Genomic DNA, 25,713 nt, shown 5'->3' with positions numbered 1-25,713 from the left:
CGAATCAATAGGAATGTCCTGTGCCTATAACATCGACGTTAGAGGCACAGCTGCATCTAGGCATTGTGTAACATCGACGCGGCTTTTGTTTTAATTAAAACTTTTGTACTTGTTTTATATGATGTCGACTGAAATTGACGAGCCGTAGGATTGTTGTTAAATCCTCCACATGAACGGACCGCTGCGAAGAAAAGTTCCAGATGGTCTTGACTGAATTTGTACGTCGTACATTTGTGCAGGACGGCATCTTTCCTCACAGCAACTTGCTGTCTAAAGTCAATTTTAATCGAATGTTTTGTTGAAATTTCGATTAAATTATTTTTAAAAATATCGCAGGCATTGGCTTTTGAAAAAGACAATGAACGAACGCAGATTTTGTGGGGGAACCAATATGGCGACGAATGTACTTCCGGTGACTTCACAGCGAATGGACCGATGAGCGTTGATCTGGCGTGGAGCCTCCAATCCAGTTAGTATAGAGATCAGTGCTTTGAAACTGAACACACCCCTGGAATGAGGGATAGTCAAGAGAAATGTATCTGCTCATGAAACAACCGGGCCACAAATAAACAACAACAACCTCTAAGTGACGTCGAACTCTCAGAATCACAATGGGGGTGTATATACCAGCTTGGCTTGTCGAACCTTCATTTTCCTCGTTTTTTAACGATACATTCGATGCATAACAACGTTGCATAATAAATATTTAGCAAGATTATAGGCTGTAAACAATGATCTGGTAATACACGTTGGTGGGGGTGAGATTACCACAGAGGGGGTTTCGAGAGGTCTAACATGAAGGGATAGAGAAGAAGAAGAGTCGTGCATGATTCAAGCATGGATCTGGACGCATGCAATGAAAGAAATTTTTTACACAAAGAGACTTGTGAGTAGAGGAAGAGTTGTGGAGATTTCGTGTTTTAAACATCTTCGTGAGGAGAGGACGAGTTGTGCTTGTGGAGATTTCGTGTTTTAATCATCTTTGTGAGTAGAGGAGCAGTTGTGGAGATTTCGGGTTTTAAACATCTTCGGGAGTAGAGGAAGAGTTGTGGAGATTTCGGGTTTTAAACATCTTCGTGAGTGGAGGAAGAGTTGTGGAGATTTCGGGTTTTAAACATCTTCGGGAGTAGAGGAAGAGTTGTGGATATTTCGGGTTTTAAACATCTTCGGGAGTAGAGGAAGAGTTGTGGAGATTTCGGGTTTTAAACATCTTTGTGAGTAGAGGAAGAGTTGTGGAGATTTCGTGTTTCAAATATCTTTGTGAGTAGAGGAAGAGTTGTGGAGATTTCGGGTTTTAAACATCTTTGTGAGTAGAGGAAGAGTTGTGGAGATTTCGGGTTTTAAACATCTTTGTGAGTTGAGGAAGAGTTGTGAAGATTTCGTGTTTCAAATACCTTTGTGAGTAGAGGAAGAGTTGTGGAGATTTCAGGTTTTAAACATCTTTGTGAGTAGAGGAAGAGTTGTGGAGATTTCGTGTTTCAAATATCTTTGTGAGTAGAGGAAGAGTTGTGGAGATTTCGTGTTTCAAATATCTTTGTGAGTAGAGGAAGAGTTGTGGCGATTTCGGGTTTTAAACATCTTTGTGAGTAGAGGAAGAGTTGTGGAGATTTCGTGTTTCAAATATCTTTGTGAGTTGAGAAAGAGTTGTGGAGATTTCGTGTTTTAAACATCTTTGTGAGTAGAGGAAGAGTTGTGGAGATTTCGGGTTTTAAACATCTTTGTGAGTAGAGGAAGAGTTGTGGAGATTTCGGGTTTTAAACGTCTTTGTGAGTCGAGGAAGAGTTGTGGAGATTTCGTGTTTCAAATATCTTTGTGAGTCGAGGAAGAGTTGTGGAGATTTCGGGTTTTAAACATCTTTGTGAGTCGAGGAAGAGTTGTGGAGATTTCGGGTTTTAAACATCTTTGTGAGTAGAGGAAGAGTTGTGGAGATTTCGGGTTTTAAACATCTTTGTGAGTAGAGGAAGAGTTGTGGAGATTTCGGGTTTCAATTATCTTTGTGAGTAGAGGAAGAGTTGTGGAGATTTCGGGTTTTAAACATGTTTGTGAGTCGAGGAAGAGTTGTGGAGATTTCGGGTTTTAAATATCTTTGTGAGTAGAGGAAGAGTTGTGGAGATTTGGGGATTTAAACATCTTTGTGAGTAGAGGAAGAGTTGTGGAGATTTGGGGATTTAAATATCTTTGTGAGTCGAGGAAGAGTTGTGGAGATTTCGGGTTTTAAACATCTTTGTGAGTCGAGGAAGAGTTGTGGAGATTTGGGGTTTTAAACATCTTTGTGAGTAGAGGAAGAGTTGTGGAGATTTGGGGTTTTAAACATCTTTGTGAGTAGAGGAAGAGTTGTAGAGATTTGGGGATTTAAATATCTTTGTGAGTAGAGGAAGAGTTGTGGAGATTTGGGGATTTAAACATCTTTGTGAGTAGAGGAAGTGTTGTGGAGATTTGGGGATTTAAACATCTTTGTGAGTAGAGGAAGAGTTGTGGAGATTTGGGGATTTATACATCTTTGTGAGTAGAGGAAGAGTTGTGGAGATTTCGTGTTTTAAACATCTTTGTGAGTAGAGGAAGAGTTGTGGAGATTTGGGGATTTAAACATCTTTGTGAGTCGAGGAAGAGTTGTGGAGATTTGGGGATTTAAATATCTTTGTGAGTAGAGGAAGAGTTGTAGAGATTTGGGGATTTAAATATCTTTGTGAGTCGAGGAAGAGTTGTGGAGATTTGGGGATTTAAACATCTTTGTGAGTAGAGGAAGAGTTGTGGAGATTTGGGGATTTAAACATCTTTGTGAGTCGAGGAAGAGTTGTGGAGATTTCGTGTTTCAAATATCTTTGTGAGTCGAGGAAGAGTTGTGGAGATTTCGGGTTTTAAACATCTTTGTGAGTAGAGGAAGAGTTGTGGAGATTTCGGGTTTTAAACATCTTTGTGAGTAGAGGAAGAGTTGTGGAGATTTCGGGTTTCAATTATCTTTGTGAGTAGAGGAAGAGTTGTGGAGATTTCGGGTTTTAAACATGTTTGTGAGTCGAGGAAGCGTTGTGGAGATTTCGGGTTTTAAACATCTTTGTGAGTAGAGGAAGAGTTGTGGAGATTTGGGGATTTAAATATCTTTGTGAGTAGAGGAAGAGTTGTGGAGATTTGGGGATTTAAACATCTTTGTGAGTAGAGGAAGAGTTGTGGAGATTTGGGGATTTAAATATCTTTGTGAGTAGAGGAAGAGTTGTGGAGATTTGGGGATTTAAACATCTTTGTGCGTAGAGGAAGAGTTGTGGAGATTTGGGGATTTAAATATGTTTGTGAGTAGAGGAAGAGTTGTGGAGTTGTGGAGATTTGGGGTTTTAAACATCTTTGTGAGTAGAGGAAGAGTTGTGGAGATTTCGGGTTTTAAACATCTTTGTGAGTAGAGGAAGAGTTGTGGAGATTTCGGGTTTCAATTATCTTTGTGAGTAGAGGAAGAGTTGTGGAGATTTCGGGTTTTAAACATGTTTGTGAGTCGAGGAAGCGTTGTGGAGATTTCGGGTTTTAAACATCTTTGTGAGTAGAGGAAGAGTTGTGGAGATTTGGGGATTTAAATATCTTTGTGAGTAGAGGAAGAGTTGTGGAGATTTGGGGATTTAAACATCTTTGTGAGTAGAGGAAGAGTTGTGGAGATTTGGGGATTTAAATATCTTTGTGAGTAGAGGAAGAGTTGTGGAGATTTGGGGATTTAAACATCTTTGTGCGTAGAGGAAGAGTTGTGGAGATTTGGGGATTTAAATATGTTTGTGAGTAGAGGAAGAGTTGTGGAGTTGTGGAGATTTGGGGTTTTAAACATCTTTGTGAGTAGAGGAAGAGTTGTGGAGATTTGGGGTTTTAAACATCTTTGTGAGTAGAGGAAGAGTTGTAGAGATTTGGGGATTTAAATATCTTTGTGAGTAGAGGAAGAGTTGTGGAGATTTGGGGATTTAAACATCTTTGTGAGTAGAGGAAGAGTTGTGGAGATTTGGGGATTTATACATCTTTGTGAGTAGAGGAAGAGTTGTGGAGATTTTGTGTTTTAAACATCTTTGTGAGTAGAGGAAGAGTTGTGGAGATTTGGGGATTTAAACATCTTTGTGAGTCGAGGAAGAGTTGTGGAGATTTGGGGATTTAAATATCTTTGTGAGTAGAGGAAGAGTTGTAGAGATTTGGGGATTTAAATATCTTTGTGAGTAGAGGAAGAGTTGTGGAGATTTGGGGATTTAAACATCTTTGTGAGTAGAGGAAGAGTTGTGGAGATTTGGGGATTTAAATATGTTTGTGAGTAGAGGAAGAGTTGTGGAGATTTGGGGTTTTAAACATCTTTGTGAGTAGAGGAAGAGTTGTGGAGATTTGGGGTTTTAAACATCTTTGTGAGTAGGGGAAGAGTTGTGGATATTTGGGGATTTAAATATCTTTGTGAGTCGAGGAAGAGTTGTGGAGATTTGGGGATTTAAATATCTTTGTGAGTAGAGGAAGAGTTGTGGAGATTTGGGGTTTTAAACATCTTTGTGAGTAGAGGAAGAGTTGTGGATATTTGGGGATTTAAATATCTTTGTGAGTAGAGGAAGAGTTGTGGAGATTTGGGGATTTAAATATCTTTGTGAGTAGAGGAAGAGTTGTGGAGATTTGGGGTTTTAAACATCTTTGTGAGTAGATGAAGAGTTGTGGAGATTTCAGGTTTTAAACATCTTTGTGAGAAGAGGAAGAGTTGTGGAGATTTGGGGATTTAAACATCTTTGTGAGAAGAGGAAGAGTTGTGGAGATTTCAGGTTTTAAACATCTTCGTGAGAAGAGGAAGAGTTGTGGAGATTTGGGGATTTAAACATCTTTGTGAGAAGAGGAAGAGTTGTGGAGATTTCAGGTTTTAAACATCGTTGTGAGTAGATGAAGAGTTGTGGAGATTTCAGGTTTTAAACATCTTTGTGAGAAGAGGAAGAGTTGTGGAGATTTCAGGTTTTAAACATCTTCGTGAGTAGATGAAGAGTTGTGGAGATTTCAGGTTTTAAACATCTTCGTGAGAAGAGGAAGAGTTGTGGAGATTTGGGGATTTAAACATCTTCGTGAGTAGAGGAAGAGTTGTGGAGATTTCAGGTTTTAAACATCTTTGTGAGTAGATGAAGAGTTGTGGAGATTTCAGGTTTTAAACATCTTTGTGAGAAGAGGAAGAGTTGTGGAGATTTCAGGTTTTAAACATCTTCGTGAGTAGAGGAAGAGTTGTGGAGATTTCAGGTTTTAAACATCTTTGTGAGTAGAGGAAGAGTTGTGGAGATTTCAGGTTTTAAACATCTTTGTGAGAAGAGGAAGAGTTGTGGAGATTTCAGGTTTTAAACATCTTTGTGAGAAGAGGAAGAGTTGTGGAGATTTCAGGTTTTAAACATCTTTGTGAGAAGAGGAAGAGTTGTGGAGATTTCAGGTTTTAAACATCTTTGTGAGTAGAGGAAGAGTTGTGGAGATTTCAGGTTTTAAACATCTTTGTGAGAAGAGGAAGAGTTGTGGAGATTTCAGGTTTTAAACATCTTTGTGAGAAGAGGAAGAGTTGTGGAGATTTCAGGTTTTAAACATCTTTGTGAGAAGAGGAAGAGTTGTGGAGATTTCAGGTTTTAAACATCTTTGTGAGTAGAGGAAGAGTTGTGGAGATTTCAGGTTTTAAACATCTTTGTGAGTAGAGGAAGAGTTGTGGAGATTTCAGGTTTTAAACATCTTTGTGAGTTGAGGAAGAGTTGTGGAGATTTCGTGTTTTAAACATCTTTGTGAGAAGAGGAAGAGTTGTGGAGATTTCGTGTTTTAAACATCTTTGTGAGAAGAGGAAGAGTTGTGGAGATTTCAGGTTTTAAACATCTTTGTGAGAAGAGGAAGAGTTGTGGAGATTTCAGGTTTTAAACATCTTTGTGAGAAGAGGAAGAGTTGTGGAGATTTCAGGTTTTAAACATCTTTGTGAGTAGAGGAAGAGTTGTGGAGATTTCGGGTTTTAAACATCTTTGTGAGTAGAGGAAGAGTTGTGGAGATTTCGGGTTTTAAACATCTTTGTGAGTAGAGGAAGAGTTGTGGAGATTTGGGGATTTAAATATCTTTGTGAGTAGAGGAAGAGTTGTGGAGATTTCGTGTTTTAAACATCTTTGTGAGAAGAGGAAGAGTTGTGGAGATTTGGGGATTTAAACATCTTTGTGAGAAGAGGAAGAGTTGTGGAGATTTCAGGTTTTAAACATCTTTGTGAGTAGAGGAAGAGTTGTGGAGATTTCAGGTTTTAAACATCTTTGTGAGTAGAGGAAGAGTTGTGGAGATTTCGGGTTTTAAACATCTTTGTGAGTAGAGGAAGAGTTGTGGAGATTTGGGGATTTAAATATCTTTGTGAGTAGAGGAAGAGTTGTGGAGATTTCGTGTTTTAAACATCTTTGTGAGAAGAGGAAGAGTTGTGGAGATTTCAGGTTTTAAACATCTTTGTGAGAAGAGGAAGAGTTGTGGTTTGTTCATGTTGGTTTATAAGATGTTTCTGAACGAGATATTAACGATCGACTTGGCCCGTGATATCCATGTTTTTCAGACCACCACGTGACCAGTGGGTGCTTCAGTCATTTGTTCGTCCCTTGCAACAACTTCAACTGTTTTGATGGCGTATTCCGTCGGGCAATGGTGTCTGGAACAGCGTTTGTTTGTCTGTCTGTCTGTCCGTCCGGTGTCCCTTCTTGCCGGTATTTTGCGGTTTTATTCCCTTTAAAATTTGTTTTCTCCACAACTGTTGCTCTGATTGACATTAAATTTTCACCGCAGGAGTGCCTCTTCTTTTATCATTTTAAATGATGTGTGACATCATCGGTTACATGGTTCGGGTGCCATCTTGGAAAAACCCAAAAACATTTGCATTTATATATCTCCGAAACCTCTCTATGGAAAAAATTGAAAGGTGGCTCATTGTAAAGTACTCCACAATTACTGCAACATGTACAATTTATTTTTTGGGTGTCACAAGGTGTGCCATATGTTTGGTGAAAGTTTAAGGTACTGTCACTGATTTAGGGAGAGGATAAGGTCTCAGGTACACAGGTACTTCACATGTCAGTGCTGTGTGGGATCAAGGTACTCAGAGTGGAGCAAACATAAGGAAGAGAGTGGTATGTCTTTTTGCCTCTATAGGTTCACCCACGATGTATGCTCAAGTTGGCTGTTGGAAGGATTCCTGTGGTGTGCAGCCAGAATTGGAACAGCCAACTGTGCTCGTTTGTGGAATAAAGGTTGAGGAGCTGGAAGGATCTGAGATTCTGCAGATAAAAATAGAGGATGTGAACTCCTTTAGTCTGGAAGAGGAGCAAAGCGACCAGCTGAATGGTGAGTTGTGTGATCGACATCACTTCTGATGGGATCTGTGTTTGTTTGGTGGCCAGTTTTTTTTTTCTCTACTTAAAAGAGGCTCTTGGAAGACCAAGAGCAGAATACAATGTTGTCATTAAATGTTGGAGCAGAATGAAGGGAATGAAAATGGAAAAGAGGAAACAACAACAGCAGAGTCGATGTGAGGCTGAGATGAAGGGCAGGGGAGAAGGACACATGGAGGTGAAGAAGCTGCAATCAAATTGAATGAAACACAAGAAGAAATGGAAGGAGAAAGAGGAGATGAAACATAAAAGTAACAAACCAACAAACAATCAAAAAGAGGTGAGGGGAGGGGGAAAAATCACAATGACCTGTGAAAAGGGATTTCTTTGTAATGGAGTAATTTGGGATGGAAAAGTTCGTGGGTGGATGGGGGATCATCTGAGATGATGGTGAACAGCTGTTTTGAAGTCTTGGAGGGAAGAATGAGATTGAAGAGAATGTGGAAGTTGTTTTCACTGGTGGTTATAAAAGAGGAATAAAAGAGTGGAGGTGAGCAGTAATTCTGGATTTTGAGATTTTCACCAGGATGGGGTTGCCGCTGGACCACGTGCGTCCTGCAGACACCTGAGTAGCACTCCATCAAGCTGCCGATGGCGGCTTTGTTGGTGGATAACAGTTCAAGTATGCGAAGGAAGTACTTTCCACAATGGAGGGTGCCCAATCTTGCTTTGCAGGCCAACACAAAAATGTGGTTTCCCCCAATAAAGGTCGTAGCTGATGGTGAGACCCAAAAGTTTGAGTCACTGAACATCTTCATGAGGATTGTTAAGAAAGGAGATGGGAGGGTTTTCCAGAATGTCCTGGAGAGAAAGATTGACAGTGTGAGATTTGGCAGAATGGAAAGACATATACCAAGTGTTTGAACTGCTTGTGATTCTATGAAGGTCTGAAGAGAGGGAAGAGGCTGCTACCTGTCTCTCTGAAGGATGAGGGATGTCACTGCAGAGGGACGCGTCTTCAACAAAGAGCTGAAGAGGATTTCCAAACATTCAGAGAGATTGTTGATGAAGAATAGGACTGGGCCCAGCACACTGCCTTGGGGCAATCCAGCCTTGACAGGGAGAGGAGACTAAAGGATTGCTTTGAGAGGTACGCAGTTGCTACAACAATAGAATTCAAAAAACGATATGTGGAGGTTGCTTTGGATGCATTTGGCGAGACCAAGGTGGTCTCCAGAGTTCCAGACTGGATTGAAACCTCAGCATGTGCCGAGAGTGACAGCCTTGATCTCATGTGGGACTTCAAAGGTCTCCCTCGGTAGTTGAGAGAGCAGAAGCAGAATGTTCCTGTTGGAGTGAATGGGTCTGAATATGAACATTTAAATGAGTTGCTGTGTAGTTTGAGCCGAGGCTCCATCCTCCAGCCAAGAAATTCGACGTGTTATGCCAACTGAACACAACGAAATGGCCACGCCGTGAATTATTTGTGCGTACGCCTTTGCCCCGCTCAGTGTTTTGACAGATGATTATTACAATTTGGATTTGAGATCAAAAGATGAATATGAGTCAAGAGCTGTTATTTCCGAAGAGCGTAACAGCTGCTCTTGGTATTTCTATGCATCTATCGTGATCATTCTCTTTATTTCTGCTCCTCACCCGTCACCGGCTTCCCACTCCTCAAATCTTGTCCTCCCATCTTCACCATACCAATAACCCGTCTAATCCTTCCCCTCTCCTGCCCTCTCCCTCTTCCCCCATGGCCTTGCCTTCTCTCTTTGTCTCCCCTCCCTCTCAAAACTTCCCTCTCACCCCTCCCTCTCAAATCGGCCGCCTCTTCCCCATTCAAAGCAAACTTCACTCTCTTCCCCCTCCAAGCTTCCACTCACCCTCTCATAAGCTCCCCCACACCTTTCTCCCTCGAGTCTCCCTCCCACCCCTCCCTACCCCAACCCTTCTCCCTCACACTCCCCCCCCCCCTCACCCTTCTCCCTCAAATCACTCCTCACTCTCTTTTTAAAGTTGGCCATCATCCACATAGTTCCCTCCTTCCTCCACCCTCTCTCTCCCAACTCATTCAGCCACCTCCTCCAATCTTCCACTTTCTCTGCTCTAATAACTGCTAATAATCAGAATCATAAGAACATGCTAATAATCTAATAATCTCCATGCTCTAATAACTTTATCGCTCGATATGAGCCACAGTCCAGAGGGTCACCTTTCCCCTTGTTTAGAGGGATGAGGGTACTCAGTTCCAAAGCCACTGGAATGTGGCCTACTTTCACCACCAGATTACAGATCTCTGTCATTCTCTTCAAACCCCAACTTCCTGCTGCCTTCAACATATCTCCCACAACTCCCGTCGGCCATCCCGCTTTTCTACTCTTCATTGCTTTTATCGCTTCCTCAACTTCCTTCTCAGTTATCTTCTCTGCCGGTCCTAAAACTGGGTTACTCTCTATGTTGCCATCCAATTCATTCTCTGCATTAAACAGCATTTGCATATATCTCTTTCATCTTCCTTTAATTCCATCTGGGTCCACAACGATTTGTCCCACTTCATCTTTCAAGCAAGTCACCCCCATCACATCACACCTCTCTTTCGCGATCTGCTTTGCAATCCTGAATACCCCTCTCTGACCCCCTTCCGAATCCAAGCGTTCTCTGAACATTTTCCTCCATGCCTCCTGCGCCTTTGCAACCTCTTTCGTTGCAGCCTTCTTGGCTGCCTTATAACTTTCATGCTTCTGCCCCCGTACTCTTTGCTTTCTGCCACTCCTTGAACTTCTTCCTCTTCTTGTCAATCCTCTTTCCAACTTCATCATCCCACCACCATCTTTCCGAGTGCCTCGGTGGTCCTTTTGTCCATCCACATAGCTCACCAACAGCTCCCAACAGACTATCTTTCATTGACATCCAACCACTTTCAAGCTCAACCACAACATTCTCTCCCTTACTCAGCCTCTCTTCTAATGCCTCCCTCACCGTCACCTCTTTCAACCTCCACACCTTCATTCTCAGTTGGTACTTCACCCGTCGAGCTCTTCTCGCACCTTTCACCCTTATGTCGTAGACAACCAAGTGGTGCTGTGAAACAGCCTCCTCCCCCGGGATCACCTTTGTGTCCCGGAGGTGCCCCCTATCTCACCTGCGCACCATCAGGTAGTCAACGGCTGTCGTCGCCTCACCTGACGTGTTTGTAACAAGCTTATTATCCTCCTTCTGGAACTGAGTGTTACAAATCAACAAATCAGCTCCATCAGCAAACTCCAAAATCCTTTCACCTTCTCCATTCCTCACACCATATCCGTAACCCCCATGAACTCCCTCATAACCGTCTATACTCCTTCCCACATGTCCATTTAGGTCTCCTCCTACCACAACAACTTCCTCATCTTTCACGTTTTCCATCAGCTTCTCTATCGCACACCAGAACTTGTCCTTCTCTTCATCGCTCAGACTGACCTGCGGAGCATATATGACGTTCACCAAGAGCTTTCCAATCATCATTTTCACCATCATCAACCTTTCACTCACTCCAGTCACACTCACTTCACTGTCTGCAAACTCCTCAGAAAACAGGACACCAACACCATGCACGCCTTCCAGGCACCCTTGCCACACAAACGTGTATTTCTGTCCCTGTCTACCCTTCACCATTCTCACACCACTTCCCTTCCATCTTGTCTCCTGCACACAACATATGTACACTCTTCTTCTGTCCAATACTTCCACTACTTCTCCCGATCTCCCTGTCATTGTCACTACATTCCATGTCGCAAACCTCAGAAACCGATCTCCACTTCGGGCATCAGACGTTTCGTCATTATCAATGGAGTGATTTCTACCCTTGCTTTGATCGGGTTCCCCACATTCATTTGTGATGACGGGGGGTGAGGACACCCACGGGGTACTTCGGGCTGTACCCTGCCCATATGTAATTGTAATTGTCATGGTTCCCTTTTTGAGGCAATGTTTTATGGCCGGATGCCGTTCCCGACGCCAACCATTTTCATCGCCTCTTGCGACACGCAGGCGTACGGTGTACCTATTCTAAACCAGGTTACACAGCGGATACACCCCGGAACTACATGAGGTAAAAATATGCAAAAACGGATCCCTTCAACTCCAAACCAATCAGCCTGTTCCCAATAGTCAGCAAGGTCATGGAATCCATCTTCGCTTCCAACATTAAATCCTTACTCTTCTCAAATGGCTTGATCTCTGCTCATCAATTTCGATTCAGACCAGGCCACTCCACCTTGGATATGCTGCTTCTGCTGTCTCAATATTAGACGGAGTTTCTCGATGCCAGACATGAGATAAGAGCCATCTCCCTTGACATATCTCACGCCTTCGATTCAGTCTGACATCCTCCAATGCTTACCACCTCTCTTCATGTGGTATCCAAGGCAATGTCCACTCATGGCTCGTGGACTTCCTCTCCTGTCATAGTCAACTTGTGCCTCTCGATGGAATTCTGTCATCTCCTCATCCTGTTCAGGCTGGAGTTCCTCAAGGCAGTGTTTGGGCCTTTTGCTTTTTCTAATCTTCATCATTGATCACTTCTGCTTTCTGGAAACCCCTCTTTATCTTTTTGTTGATAACTCCACCCTCTGCCGGTCCATATCTCATCCCTCACATCGACTGGCAGCAGCCTCTTCCCTCTCTGAAGACCTGGATAAAATCACAAACTTGTCCAACACGTGGAACATGTCTCTCAATCCTGACAAATCTGACATTCTCACTCTCTCTCTAAAAACACCGTCTGGAAACCCTTCCCTCCCCCCCCCCCCCCCCCCTTCCCCCTTTGCCCATTTACTTTCTCAACAATCCTCATGAAGAAGTTCTGTCACTCAAGCTTTTGGGTCTCACTTTCTGCCATGATCTTTCCTGGGAAAACCACATTTCCAACCTGGCCTCCAAAGCCAGTTGCCGACTGGGCATCCTCCTTCATGAAAAGTCCTTCCTTGACGCTACTGAGCTTCTCACCACTGGGAAAGCTTTCATACGCTTTCAAAAATTTTTTTTTTTTGAAATCTGCAGCTTGATGAAGTACTGCTCTCCGCTCAGGTCTGGTGCTCCTGCCTCACACCGAGCTCGGCTTCATGTAAGTTTTGACACTATTTTGGTGTCTAAATCTCTTTTTTCCCCATTAAAAAACTTATTCTCATCCATATTTCAGTGTTTATAACTATAAATATAAATTGCAAGCATACATGAGAAATGCACTTTGTAAGAATTTTTATGCAAATGTTGAAGAGGAAAATGTGTCGAGATGTTTAAGGTTCAAAGCCATCGACTTCACTTTGTTTAAGAGATTTATTCAGCTACTAGCCGAAACCCGTGGAACATCCACGTAAGAGAGGATGTGGTGTATGGATAGAGTGTACCATTATGGATGGCATAGGGGATTTGCTTGTCCGAGTAAGAGTTAGGAAGAAAGATGAGAATGAAGAGTGCGTATATGAACAACGATCGCCGACACCGGCACAAATGCACGCTCTGGATTGTCCACTCAGTGAACGGCTTGCTTTCGCCTTCGCCTGTCCAATCAGCGGACGGCTTGCTTTGCCTTCGCCCAGCAGACGCCAATACGATGGCGTCGTAAGATGGCGTCGTATCAGCAGTTAATCGGATGCTTTTGGGCCCCAACGTCGGTTAATTCAGATTTTTTGAGTATGGCTGTACGTGATAAACAAAGAGCGCGGTTCGTAGATCGTAAATCCATTAGTGCCGTGGGCATCGGGTCACTGGGTGCGGCATAAAAGGGATAACAAAGTCGAGTCCTTACGCTATTGTTACATAGATTGCGGAGAAAACCTGACTCGACACAGAACTAATTTGCATTACACAAATACACAGCATTACAATAGTTGCGTAGAGTTCTCTGTGAATTCTCTCACAGAATTCCCTTACAAAACATCAAAATTATTTGATGTTCCCAGTGAGGAGTCTAAGGTCATGGAAAGGTTGCTTGGAGTTGAGACTCACTGGCATCTCATGAAGCTGTTTCTTATCTCGAAGCCACCAGAATGTTTGTCGGAGCCGCATTAATTACTGAAGGTAAAGAAGGGTCATTCTTTTGAGGCCGGAGGCAAACGTCTTCTGAAGCATTTACATCTGGTTTCAATCTCAGATAAAATCTCCAAAAAGGCTGATATTCGCACCAGCTCATCGATCATTGTAGGCTCCTTGTGGTCTTAATTTCCAACACAGCACAACACAGATTACATGCTCCATAATCCGAATGCAACCACGTTCAAAGTACCATCCTCATTTCATTGCACAAAATTATTATAAAAAGGCTCTAAGTAATAATTACACAAACACCATCCATGTTTCTGTGATATTCTGCTGTGACAAGTTTAGAACAAAGCAATTTGGGTGTAAATGAAAACTCACTTACATGGACATTTCCAAATACTCAATCATGTAGAAGTCCTGAAGGATTTCCACACAAACCACAAGGAAAGACACACCTTTCATCTGTGGAGGAGGCGGGCTACTGTTACCAAGACATGGCCCTTCAGCTGCTGCTGCATGATCAACAGTTATTCACCCATGGAGTGGTGTATTAATGTCATGAAGAGCCAATCACAGCTCTCGATCACTCAAGAGCTTGTCTCGACTCCATCCAGTTAGAGGCACAACAAACCAGACATGCTGAGACCTGGGAGACTTTAATTGCGCATTATCTGTGCCTCTGGAAGTTTCTGCGATCACCCTGTCATCGCTGGTCGACATAAAAGGAGATGTATTATAGTTGTTTGATCATACTTTTTCCTTCAAACTGTTTTTGTGGATCGCTGAAAATCCCTCCACAGACCCTCTGGGGTCCATGGACCCTACTTTGGGAACCACTAACTGAGATGTAATGCTGTTCTGTGGTGGTACCCAGGTCTTTAATCTTCATTACCTCTGCCACCAAAGATGGATGGAGGTTCTGTTTTCACCCCTGGCTGTTTGTTTCTCTGTCTGTTTGTTTGTCTGTGAACAAGATATCTCAAAAGGTTATGGACAGATTCGGACGAAATTTGGCAGAGAGGTCGTGTTTGTGACAAGGACGAAATGATTCGATTTTGGTAAGATCCCGATTCGGATCCGGCTATCAGAATTTTTTCAGTGATTCTTCACCTTTGGGAGATGGGGGTGAAACCAATACATAGCACGATATCTCAAAAAGCTAAGGACGGATTTGTACGAAACTTGGTGGAGAGGTTGCGTGTGTGACGAGGATGAATCGATTAGATTTTGGTGAAGATTTGAATCTGGATTCGGACACGAGAATTATTTAATTTTTAAGTGATTCTTCACCATTGAGAGATCGGGTGAAAAGCGATTATATAATACGATATTTAAAAAAGTTATCGACAAGTAATGACTTAACTTGGTGGACGATTTGGTTAGGTGACAAGAACAAGCCGATTAGATTTTGGTTCAGATCCGAATCCAGATCCGGCCTATCAGTGGGATACAAAACATAAAATTATCAGAGCCTGGCAGAGGTATGAGCTCCACCGAGGGTCATTCTAGTTTTTTGTGTAACGCTTGGCTCTTGGCTTGTAGCATTGTTGGAAGTCTGGCTTTGCTGCTGATGCAGGATAGAGGAGGAATTTTTTAAAATTTGTTCAGTGTGCCAAGATGAACTTGCCTACTCTTCTTGAAAGAAGACAACATGGGATCCACAATGTCCACTAATTAATGCTAGCAGATGGGACATTCAGGTTAATATTCATTGATTAATTCACTCCATGTGAAAAACCACTGAAACTGAATTACACTGAATCTTGTGGTGAGGCAGTTGCCCTGAAACAACTTGCCTTTGCCTCTTGGAAGGCTAATCCAACTGAAGGCAATCTCAGTTCCTTCCACCAAGCTCGGAACAAGTGTGTGTCTACCCTCAGGAGTGCCAGGCAGCACTATCTCTCCTCACTCAAGAATGAACTCTCAAACCTGTCTCCTTCCTCCAAATCCTGGTTGCGTCTGGTCAAATCCGTTTCTGGTGTTTGTTCCCCCTCCATCCCCTCCCTTACCTCAAATGGCCACACAGTTGACATCGCACGTGACAAAGCCGAATGCCTCAACTCTGTGTTTGCCTCAAAATCCTTAGTCTCAAACCCATCTCTCTCTGTTCCCACCTTTCCCAGTCGAACCCTACTGCTCCTGGACTCTGTGGCCTTCTCTCCTGACAAGGTGGAGGAGTTTTTGTCTAACCTCGACTCTGATTCTGCAACTGGACCAGACGGCATCAGCCCACGGGTCCTCAAATCCTGCTCTGCCGCTCTATCTCACCCTCTCTCTGTTCTTTTCACCCTATCTTTTGCTCAAGGTCATCTGCCAGCATCCTGGAAATCAGCAAACATTACCGCTTTACACAAAAAGGTGCAAAAACAGATCCTTGCAACTACAGACCAATCAGCCTGCTCCCAATTATCAGCAAAGTCATGGAATCCATCATTGCTTCGGATATGAAATCTTTCCTCTTCTCCAATGGCTTGATCTCTGATCATTAATTTGGTTTCAGACCAGGTCACTCTACTCTGGACATGCTGCTTCTGCTGTCTCAACAATGGATGGAGGTCCTCAATGCCATACAGGAAATCAGAGCTGTCTCCCTTGACATATCACGTGCCTTTGATGCGGTCGGGCACCCAGCTCTGCTCACCAAACTCTCCTCCTATGGTATCCATGGAAATCTGCATGCATGGCTTGCGGACTTCCTCTCTGGTCGTAGTCAACGTGTGGCCCTGAATGGATTTCTCTCATCTCCCCTTCCTGTTCAGGCTGGAGTTCCCCAAGGCAGTGTGCTGGGCCCTGTGCTTTTTCTGGTCTTTATCAATGATCTCTCCGACTCTCTGGAAAATCCTCTCTATCTCTTTGCTGATGACTCCACTCTCTGCTGCTCCATTCCTCTTCCCTCAGATCGGCAGTCTGCAGCCTCCTCACTCTCTGAAGACCTGCACAAAATCACAGACTGGTCAAACAAGTGGAACATGTCTTTCAATCCTGACAAATCTCACACTCTTACTATGTCTCTCCGAAAAGATCGACTGGACAACCCTCCCATCTACTTTCTCAACAATCCTCTCCAAGAAGTTCTGTCGCTCAAGCTTTTGGGTCTCACTATCTGCCATGATCTTTCTTGGGAAAACCACATTTCCAAGCTGGCCTCCAAAGCCAGTCGCCGACTGGGCATCCTCCGTCGTGCGAAGTCCTTCCTAGGCATACCTGAGCTCCTCACCACATACAAGGCTTTCATCCACAGCTCAATGGAATACTGTTCTCCCCTATGGGCTGGTGCTCCTGCCTCACACCTAGCTTGGCTTCACGCTGTTGAAACGAAAGCTTTCAGAATCATTGGAATCTCCCGCGATGAAGCTATCTCTGAGGGCCTTTCACGCACTCACCGCAGGCAGGTAGGTGGTCTTTCTGTCTTCTACCGACTCCTCTCCGGCCTTGCTCCCCCAGCTCTCTCTGTGCTCTGTCCCCCAAATATTCCTACATGTCGCACAAGATCTGCCAGCAACCCTCTGATGGTTAAACTGCCGAAATCTCGGCTCTCTGTTCACCTTCATTCTTTCATTCCTCTTTTCTCCTGCCTCTGGAACAAACTCCCACACTCCCTGCAATCCCACTCCTCCCTCCAGGTCTTTGAAACAGCTGTTCACCACCATCTCTTATCTTCCCCCATCCAAAACCTTGATCTTTTCTACCCCCACTAATTCACCCCAGATCCACCTTGTTTGAAATTCCAACTTCTTTCCTGGAAGTCCTGGCAGTGTCCATATGTTTTATACCTCTCCCACCGCCCCCCTTCCCATGCCTCCCCCCCCAAAGCCCTCTCCCTCCCACAGATCTCTTGATGTCTCCATGTCTCTCGGTCCCTGCTCTCAAATGTTGTGTTTTTGTCCTTCCCCCTCTCTCCCCATCTTGTCTACCGCTCCTGATGTTATTTGTTTTGTGTGTCGGTTTGTCTTTCTGTGTGATTAATGTTCGCTCTTTCACGAGCCTCGATCTTGTATACAAAAAAATAAAACCCCCCCAAAAAAACCAGAATGGCGGTTAAAAGTGCGTCGAGGTTTGAACTCAGACAATGAAGCTCAAAGACGTGTGTGTGTATACTTCGAATGTATCTTGCAAGTCAAGTCCTTCAACACAATTAGTCATCAACACGTGATTTTTCCAAACCACTCCTGAGATTTCTTCACTTTCTGACTATTTTGATCCTTTCCACTCCACTCTTCATATGGTCACACGTCTTAGCTTTGGTCTGTTCATTTCAACCTCTGCATTTGGCCATCTGTTAACCTGCCGCACTCTGTCATTTAGTTTTCAATCCGGGTTGACTTTCGGGACTAAAACATCAACTCGTTGCACGTTGGATCGCAATTGTCTGTGTTTTGCCAAAAAAAACCATCCAGGTTGGAGAGAAAATCTTCTCTATTTTCCTTTGTCGACATTTTTCTTGCCTTGTTTGTTTTGTTGGTTGTGATTTTGTGTTATGTTGAAATTCCCACTGAGGTTGTGGCTGGTTAGGAAGCATTTCGTAACATTGGGGCAGTTTGTACAGAACGTTTGTTTTGATATTGTAACGTTTTGAAATCACGCTAATCACGTTGGGAAATATTTTATTTTCTCTCTTCAAGGAAGACCTCAGATCAACGATTTTGAAAAAAAATATTCATTGAGCTATTTTAGGTCGTCATATCTCGATTATTGAGGAGATGAATTTATAAAATGTGTCGTGATGTCCGGATGTGTGTCCGTCCATTTACTTTTTGCTATTTTTGCTCCTTCTCCCTTATCACCAAGCTGATTGTTCTGAAACTTGACATGTTTTGATTGTCTGCAGGATCACTCGGTCTTACATTTTTGGATTTTTTTTTGTCCCCCATCGCACCGCGGAGCGAAAGGGGGACTATGGTTTTCCCCTCCGTCCGTGTGTCTGTCCGTCCGTCCGTGCGTGCGTGCGGGCATGCGTGCGTGCGTATGTGCGTGCGTAAGCGAAGGACCGCATTCGAATTTGGTGTGTGGGTACAACCCACGTCAAAATCCAAGATGGCCGCCGCCACGTATGTCTGATGCCATGTATGTCTGAACCTTGTGAGCGGAATATCTTGAAAAATAAGCGAAGTACCAACTTCTAATCTGGTGTGTGGGCGTATCTAGGCAGAAGGAAGAACCCTATTGAAAATTGGGTCGCTACGTCAAAATCCAAGATGGCCGCCACCATAGATATGTCTGAACCTTGTGAGCGAAATATCTTGAAAAATAAACGAACTACTAACTTCTAATCTGGTGTGTGTGTGTCTTCGCATAAAGAAGAACGCTATTGAAAATTGGGTTGCCACGTCAAAATCCAAGATGGCCGCCGCCATGTACGTCTGAACCTTGTGAGCGGAATATCTTGAAAAATAAGCGAAGTACCAACTTCTAATCTGGTGTGTGGGTGTATCTAGGCATAAGGAAGAACGCTATTGAAAATTGGGTTGCCACGTCAAAATCCAAGATGGCCGCCTCCATGCATGTCTGAACCTTGTGAGCGAAATATCATGTCATAGCATGTTTTCTGCGTCTTCCACTTTGTCAACTCACATCACTTCCCCGATGGGGGACCTAGGCGTAACGCTTGTTTTTTCCAAATTTGGATTGGTGGGGGTTATCCCCTGCAACTTAGGATCTCTACCCGTCCCTTATTTATCAACCTATTGTTCTGAAACCCAATGCAGCCCTATTACTCGATGGTCCACAGGATCGCTCCCTCTTACATTTTCTGATTTTGTATTTTTCAATTTCGGATCAGGGGGCTCCCAAAGGGGTCCTCTCAAAGTAGCAGTGGTCTGAACTACAACCTCAATAAATGACTGTCAGCCCACTCGGGGCTATTTATTAGAGTACTTGTAAAAAGCCGATCAAATATGATGGGTTGGAACCGTTTATTTGACGATGCAGCCTCGTGAGCATGCCAAAATCTGAAGGCGAAGCCTCCTGTCAGGTGTGCCTTTATCTTCTTTATTTATTCGACATCATTCGTATGTTAATGAACACTCCTTTTACTCTGCGCGCGTTTCGCATCACATACAGTGAATTTCACCTCCTCTGCCTTGTAGTTTTTTTTTTTAGTTTTTTTTTTTTTTTTTGTATACAAGATCGAGGCTCGTGAAAGAGCGAACATTAATCACACAGAAAGACAAACCGACACATAAAACATATAACATAGGGAGCGGTAGACAAGATGGGGAGAGAGGGGGAAGGACACAAACACAACATTTGAGAGCAGGGACCGAGAGACATGGAGACATCGAGAGATCTGAGAGAGGGCGAGGGCTTTGGGGGGGTGGGGGTGTGGGAAGGGGGCGGTGGGAGAGGTATAAAACATATGGACACTGCCAAGACTTCCAGGAAAGAAGTTGGAATTTCAAACAAGGTGGATCTGGGGTGAATTAGCGGGGGTAGAAAAGATCAAGGTTTTGGATGGGGGAAGATAAGAGATGGTGGTGAACAGCTGTTTTAAAGACCTGGAGGGAGGAGTGGGATTGAAGGGAGTGAGGGAGTTTGTTCCAGAGGTGGGAGAAAAGAGGAATGAAAGAGTGAAGGTGAGCAGAGAGCCGAGATTTCGGCAGTTTAACCATCAGAGGGTTGCTGGCAGATCTTGTGCGACCTGTAGGAATATTTGGGGGACAGAGCACAGAGAGAGCTGGGGGTGCAAGGCCGGAGAGGAGTCGGTAGAAGACAGAAAGACCACCTACCTGCCTGCGGTGAGTGAGTGAAAGGCCCTCAGAGATAGCTTCATCGCGGGAGATTCCAATAATTCTGAAAGCTTTGGTTTCAACAGCGTGAAGCCGAGCTAGGTGTGAGGCAGGAGCACCGGCCCATAGGGGAGAACAGTATTCCATTGAGCTGCGGATGAAAGCCTTGTATGTGGTGAGGAGCTCAGGTGTGCCGAGGAAGGACTTCGCACGACGGAGGATGCCCAGTCGGCGACTGGCTTTGGAGGCCAGCTTGGAAATGTGGTTTTCCCAAGAAAGATCATGGCAGATAGTGAGACCCAAAATCTTGAGCGACAGAACTTCTTGGAGAGGATTGTTGAGAAAGTAGATGGGAGGGTTGTCCAGTCGATCTTTTCGGAGAGACATAGTAAGAGTGTGAGATTTGTCAGGATTGAAAGACATGTTCCACTTGTTTGACCAGTCTGTGATTTTGTCCAGGTCTTCAGAGAGTGAGGAGGCAGCAGACTGCCGATCTGAGGGAAGAGGAATGGAGCGGCAGAGAGTGGAGTCATCAGCAAAGAGATAGAGAGGATTTTCGAGAGAGTCAGAGAGATCATTGATGAAGACCAGAAAAAGCACGGGGCCCAGAACACTGCCTTGGGGAACTCCAGCCTGAACAGGAATGGGAGATGAGAGAAATCCATTCAGGGCCACACGTTGACTACGACCTGAGAGGAAATCCGCAAGCCATGCGTGGAGATTTCCATGGATGCCATAGGTGGAGAGTTTGGAGAGCAGAGCGGGATGACAGACCGTACCGAAGGCACGTGATATGTCAAGGGAGACGCCTCTGATCTCCTGTTTGGCATTAAGGACCTCCATCCATTGTTGAGATAGCAGAAGCAGTATGTCCAGAGTCGAGTGACCTGGTCTGAATCCAAATTGATGATCTGAGATCGAGCCATTGGAGAAGAGGAAGGAGTTGATGTCAGAAGAGATAATTGATTCCATGACCTTGCTGATTATTGGGAGAATGCTGATTGGTCTGTCATTGCAAGGATCTGTTTTTGCACCTTTTTTGTGTAAAGCGGTGTTTGCTGATTTCCAAGATGCTGGCAGATGACCTTGAGGAAAAGAGAGGGTGAAGAGAACAGACAGAGGGTGAGATAGAGCGGCAGAGAGAGGGTGAGATAGAGCGGCAGAGAGAGGGTGAGATAGAGCGGCAGAGAGAGGGTGAGAGAGAGCGGCAGAGAGAGGGTGAGATAGAGCGGCAGAGAGAGGGTGAGATAGAGCGGCGGAGAGAGGGTGAGATAGAGCGGCGGAGAGAGGGTGAGATAGAGCGGCAGAGAGAGGGTGAGATGGAGCGGCAGAGAGAGGGTGAGATGGAGCGGCAGAGAGAGGGTGAGATGGAGCGGCAGAGAGAGGGTGAGATGGAGCGGCAGAGAGAGGGTGAGATGGAGCGGCAGAGAGAGGGTGAGATGGAGCGGCAGAGAGAGGGTGAGATGGAGCGGCAGAGAGAGGGTGAGATGGAGTGGCAGAGCAGGATTTTAGGACCTGTGGGCTGTTGCCGTTTGGCCCAGTTGCAGAATCAGATTCGAGGTTTGACAGAAACTGCTCCACCTTGTCAGGAGAGAAGGACACAGTGTCCTGGAGCAGCTGGGTTTGACTGGGAAATGTGGGTTCAGAGAGAGAGATGGGTTAAGGAATCAGAGACATCATGAAGGAGGAAAGTTTCTGTTGAGCAGATCAAGTCTGGTTTGTCAGAAGCAACCTGTATGGAGAGATCAGTCAGGTTTGAGCGAAGGCCCTGGATGTTTGAGGTCCATACCATCAAGGAAGAGGGAGAGGGAGCATCGGGTACATGACAGGGGAGGGGAGGGGTGGGGTAAAATGAGGGGTGAGAAGGGGAGGTGGGGAGAGCTGTTGATTTTGTGTCCGATTGCAGAAGAGTTAGGAGAAAGGGAAGTATGTGGAGGACAAAAGGTTTGATGGTGATGGGAAGAGGCACAGTGAGGTGTTGTTTGAGGGGGGGGGGGGGGGGCAGAGCAAAGTCGAAGGTTGGAGGAGGTGGAGGTATGTGATGGAAGGGAGAGGAGGTTGAGAGGAGGCAGCTTTGAGGAGGAGGTGGTAGGGGAGAGTTGGAGAGAGATTGTAGGGGGGGGAGATTTGAAGGGGAGGGGTGGGTGGGAGTTTTAAAGGGGAGGGGTGATAGGGGAGTTTTGAAGGGGAGGGGTGACGGGGGAGTTTTTAAAGGGGATGGGGGATGGGTGAGGGGGGAGTTTTGAAGGGGATGGGTGAGTGGGGAGTTTTGAAGGGGATGGGTGAGGGGGAGTTTTGAAGATGATGGGTGAGGAAGGAGTTTTGGAGTTGATGGGTGAGGAAGGAGTTTTTAAGGGGAGGGGTCAGGGGGGAGTTTAGGAGGGGAGGGGTTGATGAAAAACAAACATTTATTAAAACCTGGGTTTATTGTTATTTTCAAGTCAGAGATCCGTTTGAGAATGATGGAGGAGGGGCAGAATGAAGGTGAGTTTAGAGAATGTAGGGAAGAATGACTGTAAGAGATTGAATTTTTTTTTTTTTTGGAAGTGGAATGATTTGAAGAGGAAATTAAAAATACTGAATAAAACACTGAAATAATAATAAAGTGTGTTGTAATAAACCACTGAATAAAACATTGCAGGGGAAAGTTTGAACATATTTAAACAAAACCATGAAAAACAATCTGGTAACAGCCCCTGAAGTGAGGGCGTGGATAAGAGAAAGGAGAAAGGGTTAAATGAGATTGAGGAAACTAGGATTTGAAAGGCAAGTTATGGCTGAAAGGCGAGTTGTGAAAGGGAGTGGGGCGAGGGGAGAAGGAAATAAGATTTTTTTTTTCTTTGTATTTAAAACGTCAGACAAAGGGTAGATGTTCGGGGAAGTTAGGGGGAGAAGAGAAAATCTAATAAATAAGCAATACAGCGAAGGAAAGAACTTAAATTGCAAAGGACTTCTGTGACTCACTGGGACTGACGCAATCTGTCAATTTCCCGACCCGGATCTCAATCAACGGAGCATCTTCTCTTCTGGACTTGGTTATGACTAACTTCCTTGAAAATGTCTGCTGCTCTTCTTCTGCTCCAATCGGCTCATCTGACCATGTGCTTGTTAAAGTGGACATCTCTCTGACCATTCTCAGAGAGCCTCCTCAGCGTCGACGAGTCTAGCATTTCACTCAGGCCAACTGGCACGGTCTTCAAGCAGCCATCAATCATCTGGACTGGTCTCCCATCTCGACCGCCTCTGACATAAATTCTTCCTGGGAATTCTTCCAAAGCAAACTGCTCTCTCTCATGCACAGATTTATCCCATCTCGTCTTCTGTTGTCATACCCTTCCTCCCGTCCATGGTACACGGAATCTTGTGGTGAGGCTATTGCCCAGAAACAACTTGCTTTCGTCTCCTGGAAAGCAAATCCAATGGAAGGAAATCTCATTTCCTTTCACAAAGCCCGAAACAAGTGTGTGTCCACCCTCAGGAGAGCCAGGAAACAATATCTCTCCGTTCTCAGGACAGAACTCTCTTATCTGTCTCTCTCTTCCAAATCCTGGTGGCGTCTGGTCAAATGTTTCTGGCGTTTGTTCCCCCTCCATCCCCTCCCTCACCTCAAACGGCCACACGGCTGACTCCGCGCGTGAAAAAGCTGAATGCCTCAACTCTGTGTTTGCCTCTAAATCTTGTGTCCCAAACCCATCCCTCTCTCTACCCACCGTACCCAGTCGTACCCAGCTGCTCCTGGACTCTGTGTCCTTTCCTCCTGACAAGGTGGAAAAGTTTCTGTCAACCCTCGACTCTGATTCTGCAACTGGACCTGACGGCATCAGCCCACGGGTCCTAAAATCCTGTTCCTCCGCTCTTTCACTCCCTCTCTCTGTTCTCTTCACACTCTCTTTTGCTCAAGGTCATCTGCCATCTGCTTGGAAATCTGCCAACATCACCGCTTTGCACAAAAAAGGTGCAAAAACAGATCCCAGCAACTACAGACCAATCGGCCTTCTCTCAATTATCAGTAAAGTCATGGAATCCATCATTGCTTCAGATATGAAATCTTTCCTCTTCTCCAATGGCTTGATCTCTGATCATCAATTTGGTTTCAGACCTGGTCACTCTACTCTGGACATGCTGCTACTGCTTTCTCAGCAATGGATGGAGGTCCTCAATGCCAAACAGGAAATTAGAGCTGTCTCCCTTGACATATCACGTGCCTTCGATACGGTCTGGCACCCCGCTCTGCTCACCAAACTCTCCTCTGTTGGTATCCATGGAAAGCTCCACGCATGGCTGGCGGACTTCCTCTCTAGTCGTAGTCAACGTGTGGCCCTGAATGGGTTTCTCTCATCTCCTCTTCCTGTTCAGGCTGGAGTTCCCCAAGGCAGTGTTCTGTGCCCTTTGCTTTTTCTGGTCTTTATCAATGATCTCTCCGACTCTCTTGAAAATCCTCTCTATCTCTTTGCTGATGACTCTACTCTCTGTCGCTCCATTCTTCATCCCTCAGATCGGCAGTCTGCAGCCTCCTCACTCTCTGCAGACCTGGACAAAATCACAGACTGGGCAAACAAGTGGAACATGTCTTTCAATCCTGACAAATCTCACACTCTTACGATGTCTCTTCGAAAAGACCGACTGGACAACCCTCCCATCTACTTTCTGAATAATCCTCTCCAAGAAGTTCTGTCACTCAAACTTTTGGGTCTCACTATCTGCCATGATCTTTCCTGGGAAAACCACATTTCAAATCTGGCCTCCAAAGCCAGTCGCCGACTGGGCATCCTCCGTCGTGCGAAGTCCTTCCTTGGCACACCTGAGCTCCTCACCACGTACAAGGAAGGCTTTCATCCACAGCTCAATGGAATACTGCTCTCCCCTCTAGGCTGGTGCTCCTGCCTCACACCTAGCTCGTCTTCATGCTGTTGAAAGTAAAGCATTCAGAATCATTGGAATCTCCCGCGATGAAGCTAACTCCAAGGGCCTCTCACTCACTCACCGCAGGCAGGTTGGTGGTCTTTCCGTCTTCTACCGACTCCTTTCTGGCCTTGCCCCCCCAGCTATCTCTGGGCTCTGTCCCGCAAATATTCCTACAGGTCGCACAAGATCTGCCTGCAACCCTCTTATGGTTAAACTGCCAAAATCAAGACTCTGCTCACCTTCACTCCTTCATTCCTCTTTTCTCTCGCCTCTGGAACAAACTCCCTCACTCTCTTCAATCCCACTCCACCCTCCAGGTCTTTAAAACAGCTGTTCACCACCATCTCTTATCTTTCCCCATCCAAAACCTTGATCTTTTCTATCCCCGATAATTTCACCCCAATTCGACTTTTTGAAATACAAACTTCTGTCCTGGAAGTCCTTGGTGTCCTTGTGTTTTATACTCCTCCCACCCCCCCCCCCCTTCCCACGCCTCCTCCCCTCAAGCCCTCTCCCTCCCCCACATCTCCCTGCTATTAAATGTTGTGTGCTCTCAAGTGTTTGTGTGCTTCCCATTCTCTTGTCTTCTGCTCCCTCTTTTTATATATTTTGTTTGTCTGGTTGATTTGTTTGTGAAGTAAATGTCAGCTCTTTCACGAGCCTCGATTCAGTATACAAAAAAAAAAAATGCACAAAACACCGAACAGGGGGAGGGAAGCCTCAAGTTAACAGGCCGCGCACGCCATGGGAACAGAAAACGA

At 44.9% G+C, this 25,713-nt stretch overlaps 1 protein-coding gene across 2 annotated transcripts in view; it reads left to right on the top strand.

Moving 5' to 3' along the window:
• The first annotated feature begins 792 nt into the window (after positions 1-792).
• Positions 793-25,713, top strand: part of LOC137427389 (uncharacterized) — a 33,211-nt gene continuing 8,290 nt past the window's right edge. Inside the window, exons 1-2 of one of the 2 annotated variants that reach the window (XM_078778307.1) lie at positions 793-886; positions 7,120-7,311. Coding sequence is in view for 1 of the 2 variants with exons in the window: in XM_068116850.2 (XP_067972951.2) it covers positions 838-886; positions 7,120-7,311 (241 nt within the window). In the remaining variant the exon portion in view is untranslated. The remainder of the gene's footprint in view (positions 887-7,119; positions 7,312-25,713) is intronic. The other variant, XM_068116850.2, reaches the window with a different exon arrangement.

Source organism: Myxine glutinosa, chromosome 5 (assembly GCF_964187855.1).
Source record: "Myxine glutinosa chromosome 5, kmMyxGlut1.1, whole genome shotgun sequence".
NCBI classification, from domain to species: Eukaryota; Metazoa; Chordata; class Myxini; order Myxiniformes; family Myxinidae; genus Myxine; species Myxine glutinosa.
Note: the sequence above shows the minus strand (reverse complement) of the source record. Positions and strands in the feature narration are given on the sequence as shown.